At 39.2% G+C, this 15,937-nt stretch overlaps 1 protein-coding gene across 23 annotated transcripts in view; it reads right to left on the reverse strand.

The window, feature by feature from the left end:
* EBF3 (EBF transcription factor 3) overlaps positions 1 to 15,937 on the reverse strand; it is a 160,392-nt gene that overhangs the window by 41,195 nt on the left and 103,260 nt on the right. For 12 of the 23 annotated variants that reach the window (XM_056528930.1, XM_056528928.1, XM_056528935.1 and 9 more), the window contains exons 7-10: positions 14,975 to 15,056; positions 7,199 to 7,343; positions 2,223 to 2,356; positions 662 to 788 (exon numbers count right to left, since the gene is read on the reverse strand). In XM_056528930.1, the coding sequence (XP_056384905.1) occupies positions 662 to 788; positions 2,223 to 2,356; positions 7,199 to 7,343; positions 14,975 to 15,056 (488 nt within the window). The remainder of the gene's footprint in view (positions 1 to 661; positions 789 to 2,222; positions 2,357 to 7,198; positions 7,344 to 14,974; positions 15,057 to 15,937) is intronic. The other 11 variants (XM_056528929.1, XM_056528936.1, XM_056528943.1 and 8 more) reach the window with 3 other exon arrangements.

Raw genomic sequence — 15,937 nt, forward strand, 5'->3', positions numbered from 1 at the left:
CTAATTTTTGACCTTCTTACAACAGGGTGAGGTGCACTGGGAATACAAAGGACCTGTAGAAAATAGCTGGACATGTCATTTGTGACTCACTCTTTTAATTCACCGTGCTAATCAACTGAACTGCCACATTCTCCCAAGGTAATTGTATCTTTATAATTGTTGAATGGAGCAGGCAATACAGAATGGATAGTCTGGGGTTTGTCCTTTCTTAGCATAATGAGAAACTGTGCCGTCAGTATTTGTTACTGTAAGAACCTCGAAAAATAAAGAGGACCTTATTCTCCTTCTATTTACCGAGCACTTCAGATATAAGTACTTTATAAAGCGCCTGGTTATCACACCGCTCTCCCCTTTCATTATCTGGAGGCCTTGTTGCCCTATGGTACATCTCATACTGAGAAGGTTAAATGTTACTGCGGCTGAGAACACAATATACTGTGATAGGAACCAGATGCTCACAACACAACATCCCTCCCCTATTTAAAAAACACCACCTCGTTTTCGTGCTCGGAAAATACAGAGGTCACAGCCCCGTCATGAAAAATATTATTAGAGGCGAACAGGGATTAACTCGATTTGCAACTACGCAACATTTCATCGGCACAGTACGTCAGGCGATAGGATGGTAGGATAGGTAGGAGTAAATAATATGGGAACTTACCGGTATAAACAAATCTTCCGGGGGCACCTTTACAGAATTGCTTGGATTTGTAGGAAAGTGTGACTTCAACAACGCCAGGAATGTGTCTGGGTGGGGTCTGGACTCTAATGGCATGGGGTGTAATCAGCTAAAAGGGAATAAAGAAAAAAAAAGTCTTAAAGACCAATACATCTGACATTCATTTAAGTGTAACATAGTTGATTTTTTTTATTTAACTCTTTGGGTATACCGACTAATATCAGATGTTTATTTCCCTAGAAGAATTTTGGGTCTGTTTCTTGGATTTTTGCCACAGATTTACCCTTAAATGGGCCTAAAAGTTGACTGAACCCACCAATTTTGGCAGGGGCGGTCAACCATCTAATTTGCATGTTCCTAATGGTAGATTACATGTGCAAGTACAGTCTAACTTGTTAGATTTCAACATGGCTGACCCCTTTGTTCTTAGGAAGACAAGCCACCAGAGTTGTCTGGCAAAGACTTTCTCCCCTCTACCCATGTAATGTATTGGGGAATCAGAAGACACAGTAGTTGACCAAACAAACATTCCTCTAGCAGCCATTTAAAATGTATGGTCAGCTTAAAGGGGTACTGTGCTGCTCAGCGTTTGGAACAAACTGTTCTGAACGCCGGCACCCGGAGCTTGTGACATCATAGCTCCGCCCACGCAAGACGTCACACCCCGCCCCCTCAATGCAAGTCTATGGGAGGGGGCGGGATGGATGTCATGCCCCCTCCCATAGACTTGCATTGAGGGGACGGGGCAATGACGTCACGAGCTACCGGCGCCAGCTCCAGCATTCGGAACAGTTTGTTCCAAACGATAAGCAGCGGAGTGCCCCTTTAATGCTCAACTTTTTGTGCTGAATCTGTGGAAATAAGTAGCGTGCAACTTTATTACACTGATGATTTTTAGTTCCGCCACAGCAGCAAAAATCCATGCAGAATTTTTTCTCCTACAGATGTTTCGGGTTCTGAAATGTCCCATTCACACGCATAGGACGCAGATTGTCATCTGATTTAATGCATGTTAAAATACTGCCTAAAGATGACACATTCTGTAAGGTTGGGTCATTGTGACTAATTACCAAGTCAGCTCTGCTACTCTGCAAATTCAGTTCTGCTACATCTGTATATATACATTTAAATTGACATCATTTAAGAATAAACTCATGATGGACTGTAGACCAAACCATGCTACAGATTTTCTAGGGGAAGGAGGGGAAGCAAAATAGTCTGCAAGTTATCCCTGACTTGGGTTTGCAGGAAAGGCCACAGGGCATGATTCATATGAAAATTGCCTCCATATGGCAACACCAGTGCCTGCTCCTAGTAATTTTTAACACTAATTGGCCAATTGTGCTGAAAGGCCTGTTATAGTGTTCCACTAGGGGGCCTAGACGTTCCTCGGTTATGTCCGAGCTCCACCACCACTTGTGAATTCATGGATAAAAAGATAGCTTGAAATAAAGCCTCTTGATACCACACATCAATTGACTATTGACATCTCGTTGGTGAATACATGCTACAGTTCAAAAGCCTGCTGATTCGTATGTCTTACCTCGCTCCACACCAGCATAGTTCCAAATACCACTTGTAAACCATCAAAGAAATTATCTCCAATAATGATGACCGTCGCTCCACCAGTGGTCCAGCCTTCACTCGGACTGATCGCTTTAATGCACGGCGTAGCTACTTGGACAGTGGGAAGGAATGGGTTGATATGAGGAAGGGGGAAGGGGAAGAGATGGAGAGAAAAAAGTAAAGAAGAAAACATTAGTATTGCTTATTTCACCTAGACTGTACCTCAATGCCAAATGACAAATCATGTTCTAAAGGAAAGAAACAAAAATGTGAAAAAAGTCTAAAATAACAAAAAAAAACTAAAACAAATGCATGATTTTTATTTTTTATTTATTTTTTGTGCAAGGCATCCATAAAATAAATAAAAGAGCAGTCATACATCAGCATGGAAATGTATTTAAAGGAAACTGTTACATGTTTTATAAAGCAAAGGCCAAGTAGATTGCCAGTGAGTAAGAAAAATGGCTTAATACGGCAAATTACGTGTCAAAGCAAATATGGCTATTACAAATGATTAAGCGCCGCGTGCATGTGGCATGTCGATTTATCTGCTTTACTGTACAGATCTAAGCACAGTCAATCACAGGCTTGTTGAATGAAATGGAACAGCAAATGTTGAGAATTCTTTCTAAGCAGCTAATTGGGTTGGGTGGGTATTTTTCCCATCAGCGATCTTTGCCTTTGGTTCAGAACTTAATTTTCCGCCAACACTCTATAATTACTAGTTTTCAGTTTTCAAAAAAAAAGGAAAAAAAATCAAAAGCTCTTTATTAATACTTCTGTCAAAGGTACACATTTTACATCTAATATTGTTTGTCGACATGAATCCCTGGGCCATTTACTTGACCTCTCTTTGTCTCTAGAGTCTCCACATTTGCATGAGTTATTACAATGCTCTGGTGGGGTAAAGCAGCACTAGTCACTCCAGGCTCACAGCAGCCAGTAAAACTGTGGCGGAGGCTCGGGCTGAAGGCTGCTCAGCCTCTGTGAGAATGGCTTTGTTCTTCACTTTGATCAGCCTTTCTTTTACACGGTGTTGACAGACCTTTTTTACCAGCTTTGATGGTCTTTTGTATGCTGACTTTCATGCAAAGGAGCAGATCCTAAGATATACACTTTCCCTATTACAAGTAAATTCCCTTCCTGGATATCTCACCTGCAGGGGTTGGTTTGATAGTACTGTATTATTGATTGTCTTCCAGACAATATAAATGCTCTTTTTGTTGTTGTCGTACCTATACTGGAGAATGCCAAGCTTGTTGACATCTGCTGCAATGGCTGCCCTGTCTATGGTTATAGGAACGGGGTATGGGTCTAGACGTGCACACATTGAGTTACCTTTAAATTAGATCTACAGGAATCAATCCAGTCGTTGTCTACTTTTAGTCGACGGTCTTGGAAGGCTTTTGACATTTTTACAAGGGTACTTTTGTATAATAGGTCCTCGAGCCAAGTAACAAGGCCCAGGTGTCTTGAAAGCAAACACGTGCACAAGGGTTGGATGTTGGTCCTGGTCCTTACTAACACTATGGCTAATCACCACTAGCTATTGTTGTTTAGAGCACTCTAGACATGCCACCTTCCTTTGTTTGCTTTGACGTTCGACCAATGGAGGTTATATTTGCTTATTCTATGTGCATATCCCTCTGCAACAGAGGAACAGAGCACACACTGAGAACCTGCCCTTAACTAGCGCTGTTGACTTCATGCTAATAAGTTCATACAAATTTTCATTTCTGAAGCTTCCGAATGACATTTGCTTTTCTTAATTGCATGGAGAGCATTTGAAAAGGATCAGATCTCTAAAGACTGACAAGTCTCCTCGCAGGGAGTGACCTTCATCAGCACAGCCAATTATGGCAAATAATTCTCCGAAAAAAGGGAGAAAAAAAAATTACAGTAAACAAATTTACTTTGGAGGTAGGAAAGAAAGGAGGGGAAAAAAAAACTCGAATCTATTGCAGACACAAGAGGTTTCTATCTGGCAGCTGGGACTCACTGAAAACACAGATTGTCTAGGAAGTTCTAGTGCCTGTGAGTGGGAAAAGAAACAGAAGCTGGCTCGGGATATTCCGATAGCCGTCCTCCCTCCTGCTCGTATTTGCATACATTTCAATGCACATATAGAGGAGGAACATGTGTTCTATGAGAACCATAGCAAAATGAATTACACAGACAGTGTTAGAGATCTAATGATATACGTGCACAATACACTTAAACAGAGGCTAGAAACTGAGCAGTGGGGGGAAAAAAGGCAAAGCGTTCATATCCCAAGGCTCTGTGTTAGGGTGTTGAAAGCACAACCCACACACATGGAGCCTGATCCTAACTTGTCTCAACCTCTTGTGTAGAATGCCACAACTATATCATTAAAACTCGAAAGCACTGTGTTTTTTATTTCTCTTTATTTATTTATTTACTTTTTTGCTAATTATTAAGGGAGTAGCTTTGATATCCAGTAGGTGTCTCCAGCTTATTTAATGCTCATTAATTATGTTTTAGAAGATTTGTCGTATTTTACTCCATGCCATCGTCCGAATTGAAAGAAAAATAACACTAACGCCAATATTGGGCCATCGATTTTCCGGGGGAAAGAACAACAAAAAATGTTTTAGATGTTTTTGCACAATGTTTTAGATGTTTTTGCCTTGTTGTTTTACAGCCGGATCAAGATTTCTTTTTTTATTATTAGTAAACATCTTCATTATAGCAGTTTTGATTAATCAGCCAACTCTCTGGAGTAATATCACAGAATTTGTCACCTTTTTCTGAATTCACAATATTGAGACACTCAAACAGGCCTAATCTTGCCTCATGAAGACTCCTTTGTTCTGCCTGCTAAAATGTCTTGTAATTGTGCTTAGGATGTCCAGATGGCTGGCTGATACTCCAGCTGATAGGATTATACCTTTTACCTCTCTTAGGGCCATCTGTTCCCTTTAACTCACTAAAACCCTGCAGCCTGGATTCAGTTGTCATTATTGCATAAACCTAACTGCATTACAAGTACTTGGCATGCAAATCAGTTCTGTGCTGCAGGCCTGGTGGTGCTGTGATAGAAGTTGCTTAAGGTTTATACTATTAGTATGTGATTTCTGTTAAAAAGTGACGAGGAAGGGGGGAAAAATAACATTGTGAAATATAAAAATTTCCTTCTTTTGTCATTTTTTTTTTCCATTTTTTTTTCTTGCTTCATTTTCACCACTGCAATAATTTGCCATGCTTTGCGAGGACAGAAGATATTCCATGGCAGACGTCCATTGGAACAGCAGGGGGAATTAGTTTACTTGGAAATGGTCTTGGTTGAGTGTATATATGCTGCTGGTGAACATTAGATTATTGGATAATGAGGTGTTAGCAGGGGGACGATTCATGCATGTACATATTATTATTATTATTAATATATTTAGCGTGCTTCTAGATGAGCACACATGGCGATTTCATGGTAAAACTTTTATTCGCAATTATTTTTAACCCATTGACCCTCGCTTACAGTGTCACATATGGACTGGGTCATTTGGTTTTTAATTTTATTTATTTATTTTCTTTTAATTGTGTTATTTTCTTTTTTTATTTCTTTTTTTATTTTTTTAAACAATGATTTCCAATTTTCCATTTAATTGAATTTTTTCTAACTTTATTATTTATTTCTTTTTTAACTTGTGCCCATTGCATGTTTTTCTCCATTCAGCCTATTGTTCTGTGCAAAGATCTTTACAGCAGTGAAGAAGATAAAACAATCTACTCTTAGTCTCCGGGACAATCCAATTTTTTTTCCGTTTGCCAAACAATAGATGTGAAAAGAAATTCTCTTTATTTTACAAAACACAAATCAATTTCTGCTTACAGTCAGATAGTTTTTGTACAGCTTACAAAAATAAATACTTGTGTTTTGCTAACATCATAATAGCTCATTAGAGAGGAGGAAGAGCTTGGACCTCTACCAAAACCTAGCACCACAGGGCTGAGCTTGCTAACTTGAACCTATAATGTTGCCAGTTCTGTCTCCCTGGGGAAGAAGACGAGTAGGAGAGAGGATCCAACCTTCTTAATTGTGAACCTCATTAGTGCTGGTTGCTAGGCAAAACATACACCTATCTTCAGTACATATGAAAGGGATAAACAATACGTCATATGCTATAATGACTCTTGGGCTCAGGGCAACCTCTAATTATTATATTTTGTTCTCTTTTACCTTAGTCATTATTGCAGAAAAACAAATTAGTTTATTTTTGAGCAGCAAAGCAGATTGTAAATTGTGATCTTATTCTGATATCTAAATCATCATGTTACACTTAACCATCTAAGCTATTTCATCTCGTATGCAAATCCTCCCTTTGAATCGCTTTTTATCACCTTACTATGCCACGTCCTATGCAGTTCGGCCACTCTATGTTATTCTCATGCATCAGTTAATTTCACATGCATAATTTTTTTTTATTTTTTTATTTTGCATTGACTTTCTGCAGCTTCCCATCTGCAGGACCCAGTGGCAGGAAGTTGACCTCATAGTAAATTCCTTTGAGATTTGGTAATACGTTTCCAAAAACCATTTACAAATGCTCACATGAACTTTTAGGAATGTACCTTATGTCCGTGACCAGCAACAAAAATAATATCAAATGAAATCAAACTGCAAAAAAAGCTGAAGCCAAACTATGAACAAAAAAAAAAAAAAAAAAGAATGCTTAAAAAAAAAAATTAAAGGATTGGAGGTAAATGGTAAAAACTGGTTTGAAATAATTTGAGCTGAAAGAAAAATGGATTAAAATAATTGTTAGAAAATTCCACGTTGGATCTTCGTTGGGCTAAAAAGGGTGATTTTCTCCATCTGTCTGTTGATCAATGAATTGAGGTGGAAAAATAGATGCAACGTTGTGTAGTCAAAATAAAGTTTGATGTATAAAAAAAAGCATTGCAAAGGAAAAAAAGGACATGTAAATGTATGCCTACCATTTTCCAGATAAGAAGGAGCCGTACCTTCTGAGGGGTCAAGGCGGCGGGCCCGCCTTCCATGTTTGGAATTGTTGTGTACGAACATGTTGTCTGAGACGGCCAACACATGACCATCCACATTGACTGTTGTTGATACAACGACCTGAAAAATAAAGAAAAATGACAGCATTCTATTAAGCAAACCATTTGCTAAATAGTCAAATGTCTGACTAATTAAGGTAGGACTTGCCAAAATAAAAAAAAATGGCATTAATACCAATGTCTATGGCTGGGACTATGCTGACTCTAATAAAGAAGTATCGTTTTACTGTATTACATACCATATGGCTGAAAACTTTTTACTAGGTTTTAAATAACAAAAAGTCAACCACCATGATTGGTATGGGACTTGGGTTGAGCTTAGAGTTGGACTCAGAGTTCCTCCTCAACATATAGGAGGACCACGTGGGAGAGTGAAAGACAAGGCCCTGGGAAAGAGGAGGCCTGGTCCTATTTCTTCATATCTTCTTTGTTATTATGTGGCAAAGTTTACCCAATAGTGGTGGGTGAGGAAACAAGGCCATTCTGCCCTTAGTGGAAAAAATCTCCAGACTATTCTGCACTTGGGGAAATTTTTGCCATGTGCCCCCAGAAAACAACACCTTCTTGATTTAGGGGCTGGGGACGGTGGAATAAAGTAGCATAGCAACCCTATTTTAACTCTTTTTATAGTATCCCTTAACACAAGTGGCAGTTAGACCCCCATTATGTGGCTCACTACCAAGTCACCCACTGTTGAATATCAATAAATTAGTATATTTATCATACAGTTAACCCAGAACATATTTGATTTTCGTAAATTTTACAGTATTCCTCTATAGTCAGCTATTTTTATATAGAGGCTCATGTTAGGCGTGTGTTCTCTTCAACTGCGGAAATGTTCAAAAACTCCTTTTTATGCAGGGATAAAAAATTAAAAAAAAATATTGCTACAAATCAAAACATTTTTACCCATCAAAAAATAATCTGAAGCCTTTCTATTAGGCTGAAGACATCTGTCAATTCTATGATTACATTTACCAGGCAATAATGATGTTTTTGCATATGAAAAGCTTGAATGGAAAATGAATAGCGAAAGTGTTTTCATCCCATGAAAAGTATCCATTCTCAAGTTCATTTGGATGGTGATTGACCCTGGTATGTCAACGGAATTTCCTTCTTTATATTAGACTGAAAGAGTCCTATTCTTGCAGCTCAGGTTCAGAGTGCGGCCATAGAAGAAATGATGGATAGGGCCCTCTTATACTCCAGCTGCTTCACAGCAGAGCAACTTAAGGCAGGAGCGTACTTACACATCACAACCTTGTTAACCAATAACACCTAGACCAGCTTCATGTAACAATATATCCTGGAAATGGTTCTATGGCTGGGATCAGACTAGGCTGGGAATTACATCTTTTTAGGTCTGCAGATGCCTCCACATGTTGACATAATTCCAAAATGGACTTTGGGGTTTCAGATAACAACAAGTGCAAGTTAATATGAGAACTCTGGAATGATTACAATAGTTCAGGTTTCAGATTGTCTAATTTAAACCTTCACAGCCAAGTCAAAATATAATAATAACAGCGAATGTTTAGAGTTAGATGGCAATGTGGATCTTACTATGATATTGCTTGATGTATACTATATGTATGAGTATGTTTTTGCCCAGATAAGAAGTGAATGCTGCTCTTGGCATGTAAATATAATGCAATCACTTATTATTTTAGAGAACTTGGTAAAAAAAAGACTTTCGTGTGTAAAACTACAACTTCCTGAATGTCATTTTTCACCCATTAGTACTAAAGGTACTTAGGAGATAAGCATTTGATTCACAGATTACATTGGCTAGTGTTATATTAGGTTTGTTCTCCTTTTCAGGTACACTTCTATAGCTACCTATTCTTATAGAAAACAGAACATGCAGACTACATTCTTTTAGTACATAAAATATAGCCCTGTAACAATACATTATTCCTGAGAAATAATAATCCAGTGCATTTTTTTTTCACCTTTGAGCACTGTAGGTATTAGACTGGTAGGTGTTAAGTAAAGAAAGTTTCTTTTTTTTTTTTTTTTTTTTGAAGATCAATAGGTTTAATTTAGTTTATGTCATTATTAACACTGTAAAAAAGCTGTCACTTAAGATTACCTTGTTGGGGGGGGGCATAAGCTGCAAAGAGCCATATGGATCCATATGTGCCATATGTGGTGCACTCTCACTAACCGTTCAACAAGTGTACCAGGGGAACAAAGACAGTACACTGGTTTATAGTCTGTGCTATCATATAGCTGTACTTACTATTTTACATAATGAAGTAGATATTACAGTACAACAGATATGTCACATGCACTGCACTAATACTATGTTCGTCTTGCAAATATTTTAAATTGTGTAAATTTTATATTCATATTCTATTTGGGGTTTGCTTAAAGGCGTTATCCAAAATAAGTTTAAAAAAAAATAGCTCTTTCTCCCAGAAACAGCGGCACTCTTGGCCTCAGTTTTTGTGTAGTATGGAAGCTTAGTTCCATTGAAGTGAATTAAGTCGAGTGGCAATACCACACACAGCCTGAGGACGGGAGCGGTGCTGTTTTTGAAAGAAAGCAGCTATGTTTTCTTTCATTTATTTATTTATTTTTATCCTGTATAACCTTCTTTAAAGGGGCACTCCCCTGGAAAACATTTTTTTTATATCAACTGGTGCCAGAAAGTTAAAAAGATTTGTAAATTACATTTGTTTTAAAAATGTTAACCCTTCCAGTACTTTTCAGCTGCTGTATGCTCCACAGAAAGTTCTTTTTTCTTTTTGAATTTCCTTTCTGTCGGACCACAGTGCTCTCTGCTGACACCTCTGTCCATTTTAGGAACTGTCCAGAGAAGGAGAAAATACCCAGAACAAATCTCTCCTGCTCTGGACAGTGGCTGACATGGACAAAGGCGTTAGCAGAGAGCACTGTGGTCAGACAGAAAGGAAATTCAAAAAGAAAAGAACTTCCTGTGGAGCATACAGCAGCTGAAAAGTACTGGAAGGGTTAACATTTTTAAAACAAATGTAATTTACAAATCTTTTTAACTTTCTGGCACCAGTTGATTTAAATAAAAAAACAAAAATGTTTTCCAGGGGAATACCCCTTTAAGGTTCTAGACTATTGGGCCATGTTCACACTGCGTAATATTTGCAAAATATCCGGCTGGTAAAATTCCGTCCGGACATTCCATCCATGGCAGGCGCCGACTCATCGGCGCTAGGACCGGTCTGAAATGTGCCATCTTCGTGTGTCAGATGTTTTCAACCCGGAAATGTGGCGCTGTGCACAGTGCAGCAGAATCCCATTGAAAACATTGGGACTTTGCTGCAACGAAATTTCCAAGCGGGAATTTTTCCACCGCATTCTACTATGTGAACATGGCCTTGTTATACATTACATCTTTTTCTGTCTATCTGTCCAGTAATCCACTAAATCGGATAATTCGGCACTACTGAGTTCCAACTAGTGCCAGAATTATACTAGAGTATATTACCTAGGGCAGTTCCTTTCCAAACAGTGTGCCTCCAGCTGTTGCAAAACTACAACTCTCAGCATGCCCGGACAGCCTTTGGCTGTCCGGGCATGCTGGGAGTTGTAGTTTTGCAACTCCCAGGGTCTGCATAACGACACACTCTGAGGAAATTGTTTACATTGCTTATTCCATTCCATTCTATTTTTGCGAGCGTGGAATTTATCTACAAAAAGCACCTAATTAAAAGTCAAAAAGAAAACAGAAAAAAATAAATAAATAAAAAAAACAAGCCTTGTAAGTCAAGCCGAAGATTTGAGAGAGGTCAGGAGACTGCGTGCAGCGTTGCTATAGTGAATTACATTGCTGTACAAAATACAGGACACCTGCTTTCCATACTAAAGTGTACAGCGCGTTTCAGTCCTCCTCCACTCTACACTGTATAAAAACACAGGGGCAGGAGGAGGAAAGAAAAAAAGCCAGGGAGAAAACATGACTGTCTTTGCTGTGTCAATTTATATATAGGTCAGTCACCAAGGGAAAATAACAAGTTCAGTGAAAAAAAAAAAAAAAAAAAAGACGTTTGTTCCATATTAACTCTATGGGGTTGGTAGCTGGGTAATACAGTCTCACTGAGGCTAAATATAGGTTTATTATGATGCATTTGGCTATGTCGGGTTCTCTAATGCAATTGAAAATTAAGGCATAGAAAAACCCATCTGGAAGGATCCAGCGTTGTCATTCGGTAACTACTAGTCCCAGCACTGACCGCAGAATCGCCTTTGAGTGATGCTTCTCGCACTTATCAGGAAGACAAAGAGGAGACTTTTAGTCATCCCAGGCTTGACCTTCTGCTCGGCTCCCATGGATCAATATTACCAATGGCACTTGAAGCCGAGAACTATGAGAAATGGAGGCCCGCTGAAGTGTTGTGAAGAATAGAGTTGATTTTTTTTTTTTTTAGAAGTCCTAACCGTAATATATATATATATATATATATATATATATATATATATATATATATATAAACACACAGACAGGGAATAAAACCTAAGGCATAAAAACAGACGTCTCCATACATGATATGAACAATAAAAGTGATTTGTAGCCGTAACCGCTATGAGTAAACAATATTTTATTGCATTCTGTCTGTTTGGGTTTGCCAGGGGTCACTTATAATAGATTGTTTTTTAATGCCATACCAGTGGTAAACCTATGGCATTCCTCCCTCTACCTTAATCGTGTATTTCGCTATCCATACGGGCCAATAAAACATGATAATTTGTAATTGATGCTTGCCAAAGGTCCTAATTTTAGGAAAATAATCTGGGAATCAGGCCCTTGAAATGTGTGAGTTTTTGTCAACTGTACTACAAATGGTCCAATTTAGGAGGGGGGGGGGAGGTTCCAGGGGTGGGTTTAAAGGGGTACTCTGGTGGAAAACTTTTTTTTAGTCAACCGGTGCCATAAAGTTAAACAGATTTGTAAATGGCTTCTAATAAAAAAAATCTTAATCCTTCCAGCACTTATCAGCTGCTGTATACGACAGAGGAATTTTTTTTTCTTTTGGGATTTCTTTTCTTTTACGACCACAGTGCACTCTGCTGACACCTCTGTCCATTTTAGGAACTGTCTAGAGCAGCATATGTTTGCTACTGGGATTTTCTCCTGCTCGGGGCAGTTCCTGACATGGACAGAGGTGTTAGCAGAGAGCACTGTGGTCGTGACAGTAAAGAAATCTAAAAAGAAAAGAATTTCCTCTGTAGTATACAGCTGCTAATAAGTACTGAAAGGATTAAGATTTTTTAATAGAAGTCATTTACAAATCTGTTTAACTTTCTGGCACCAGTTGATAAAAAAATATATATATATATTTCCACGAGAGTACCCCTTTAAATGTCCTGATTTTGAGATTTCAAATGTTGGCAAGCATGAGTTTCTGGTGCATGTCACCATCCCCTATTCCCATTCCTTTCCTTAATTTCTGGAATCAGGTCCCAAGCTGTATATCAATAAGAAACTTTTGCGGCTAGAGTTAAAGGGGTGCTCCCCAGGAAAAAAAATTATAAAATCAACTGGTGCCAGAAAGTTATACAGATTTGTAAATTACTTCTATTAAAAATCTTAATCCTTCCAGTACTTATCAGCTGCTGTACGCACCAGACAAAGTTGTGTGGTTCTTTCTAGTCTGACCACAGTGCTCTCTGCTGCACCCTCTGCCCGTGTCAGGAATTGTCTGGAGCATGAGAGTTTCACTATGGGGATTTGCTCCTGCTCTGGACAGTTCCTGACATAGACAAAGGTGGCAGCAGAGAGAACTGTGGTCAGACTGGAAAGAGCTACACAACCTCTTCTGGAGCATACAGCAGCTGATAAGTACTGGAAGGCCTAAGAATTTTTTATAGAAATAATTTACAAATCTGTATAACTTTCTGGCACCAGTTGATTTAAAAAAAAAAGAAATCCCTCCGGAGTAACCCTTTAACCTATAGCAGTTTCAATAAAATCTATTGGAATGAGTACCATTTGGGTCAGTAGAGATCTAAATGTACAATAATAGTATTTGAGGCTGTGTGAACAGTAGCTTATATAGCATGTAGAGGCTCTTCACTATGTTAGTTCACTTATGACAAGGAAAGGATCCTTGATCCACTTCATAGTTCTATAGATTTGGCTTTTGTTTATTGTAAATAGACTTTTCAGTCTTTTAGGCACATCCTCCATGCTAAACACCCTTGAAAGTAGTGCCTATTGAGAACTAAAGGGGCTAATCTTCCTAAATGATCTTAATGATCTCTGAACAGAATATACAGGTGCACTACTTGAGTAGACCCTCTATTCTTTTGTGAGCCTCACCAGGAACACTTGAGGCATATCTAACTATTAAACACCAAAGCCCATATGCACTCTATAATTCATGACAGCTTGCGGAATTCCTGGAAAGAGCTCTAATCCCAGTATTCAGGCATGCCATGTATATAGATGTGTGTATAGTTTGACCCAAGATACATAAAACAAATGAACTGGATAGTGAAAAATAAGGGGAAACGCTCAAGGGCTCCCACTACTGCGTAGTCTGATTGAACTCAATTAACAATAAATATTTCTCGAAATATGGTGACTGGCTTATGCAACAATTGATATGATTCACGTCCAGTCACGTTGACCAGTCATGATACCAGTGAACCAACTAATGTGTAGGCTATCATCATACGAAGACCTAGAAATGGCCATATACACATTAGACCAAACTGCCACTAGAGGCAGCAGGTTACTTCTGTTCCCCCACTGAAAACATGTACGTATGTGTAATAAAGAGGTCTGGAGAGATTGTTAATGGTCAACCAAACTTTTGGCCAAAAGCTATCCAACATGTATGACCAATTTAACATTTTTAACCAATCAACTTCTAGGATACAGGACTATTTTTTTATTTTTTTTAATCATTGGACCATTACATGCTTTTTAGGATAAGTTAAAGGGGTACTCCACTGCTCAGCGTTTGCAACAAACTGTTCCGAACGCTGGAGTCGGCATCGGGAGCTCGTGATGTCATGTCCCGCCCCCTCAATGCAAGTCTATGGGAGGGGGCGTGACAGCTGTCACGCCCACTCCCTTAGACTTGAATGGAGGGGCGGGGCGTGATATTATGAGGGGACGGGGCTATGATGTCACAAGCTCCCGGCACTGGCTCCAGCGTTTGGAACAGTCTGTTCCAAACACTGAGCAGTGGAGTACCCCTCCACTGCTCAGCGTTTGGAACAAATTGTTCTGAACGCTGGGGCCGGCGCTGGGAGCTCGTGATGTCATAGCCCCGCCCCTCAAAATGTCATGACCTGCCCCCTCAATGCAAGTCTATGGGAGTGGGTTTGACAGCTGTCACGCCCCCTCCCTTAGACTTGCATGGAGGGGCGGTGCGTGATGTTATGAGGGGACGGGGCTATGACATCACGAGCTCCCGGCGCCAGCTCCGGAGCAGCGGAGTACCCCTTTAACCTAATTGAAATCCTATTGGAAATTGTGAAGGCCCATAGACAGAAGATAAAATATTAGATGTTTTAGCAATCATAAAAATTAACTTTTAATTATTTATACCAATGGACAAGAAGACTAATGCCCATCCTGCCAAAACTAGCCAGATCAGACATGAATCCTCTAATATCTTCAAAACCATCATTCCTCCAGCATCTTTACATTCAACAGGAAAGTTGTCATAGAGTCACAGTGCCAGGCTGTCTCCATCAGAGTACCTGGAATCGTCGCATATCTCTTGGATTCCCGGCATTCTTCAGGCAGTTCTGATTACACTTGAGGAAAAACTTTAGGAAGAATCTACGGAAAGAGAGAAATAGAGAGGAAAGCCTTTAGCATGCAGTAAATGTAAGATTCTCAAACACAATGGACATAGATGAGCAGTTTTACTGGGGGAAAAGCAGACCCTTTTTTCCTATCCTGGACAACCCGTTAAGGCCATAAAGTGCCTATACCCATATAACAGCTGTTGGCAAAACATTCCTCCTTTCACCCCACGCATGAGCATTCAGTTCAGAGGGGTAATAATGGCCCTGGCTTCAGCTTACATCCCAGTAAACCATATGGCCAGGCAGTTGTAATGCGGTGAACCCGACCCTTATCTCCCCAACATCATCCGTCCGAGACGGGAGGCCCCCATACAGATTAGAGTCGGCTGGTCCCACCGAAATCGGCAAGATAGTCTGATTTTTTGCTAAAGAGTATGGGGGCCCCAAATAAAGTTGTCAGACCTCAGTAACAATCCCATGAGTACAGATTTTCATAAAAACACAACATTTTATCAATTGAGAACACTTTTCAGATAGAAATCTATTATTAAAAAGTGATAAAGGTTATAACAGCAGGTTATTAAAATACATAATAATAATAATAATACAATTTTATTCTATTAATAATTTTTGTTTTTCGTACAGAGCACAAAAGGTATACGTTCGAAGAAATCTTTTTTTTTTTTCTTCCAATATTATACATTCTGAATTTCTGCGGTAATTTATTACAAAGCAAACTTCTGCTCATCTGCCCTAACAATGGCACAAAAAAAACACCCATATGCCATCGGTGTACAGTAAGTCACTTGATATTCCACCCACCAATTTCTCCTAACTACTACCCTGCAATTACACAGCGCTCGTTCTGTTGCGAGGTAAATTAGGCACACCTGCGGCCAGACTTCATTTGAA

The sequence above is a fragment of the Hyla sarda genome, chromosome 7, assembly GCF_029499605.1.
Source record: "Hyla sarda isolate aHylSar1 chromosome 7, aHylSar1.hap1, whole genome shotgun sequence".
Lineage (NCBI taxonomy): Eukaryota > Metazoa > Chordata > Amphibia > Anura > Hylidae > Hyla > Hyla sarda.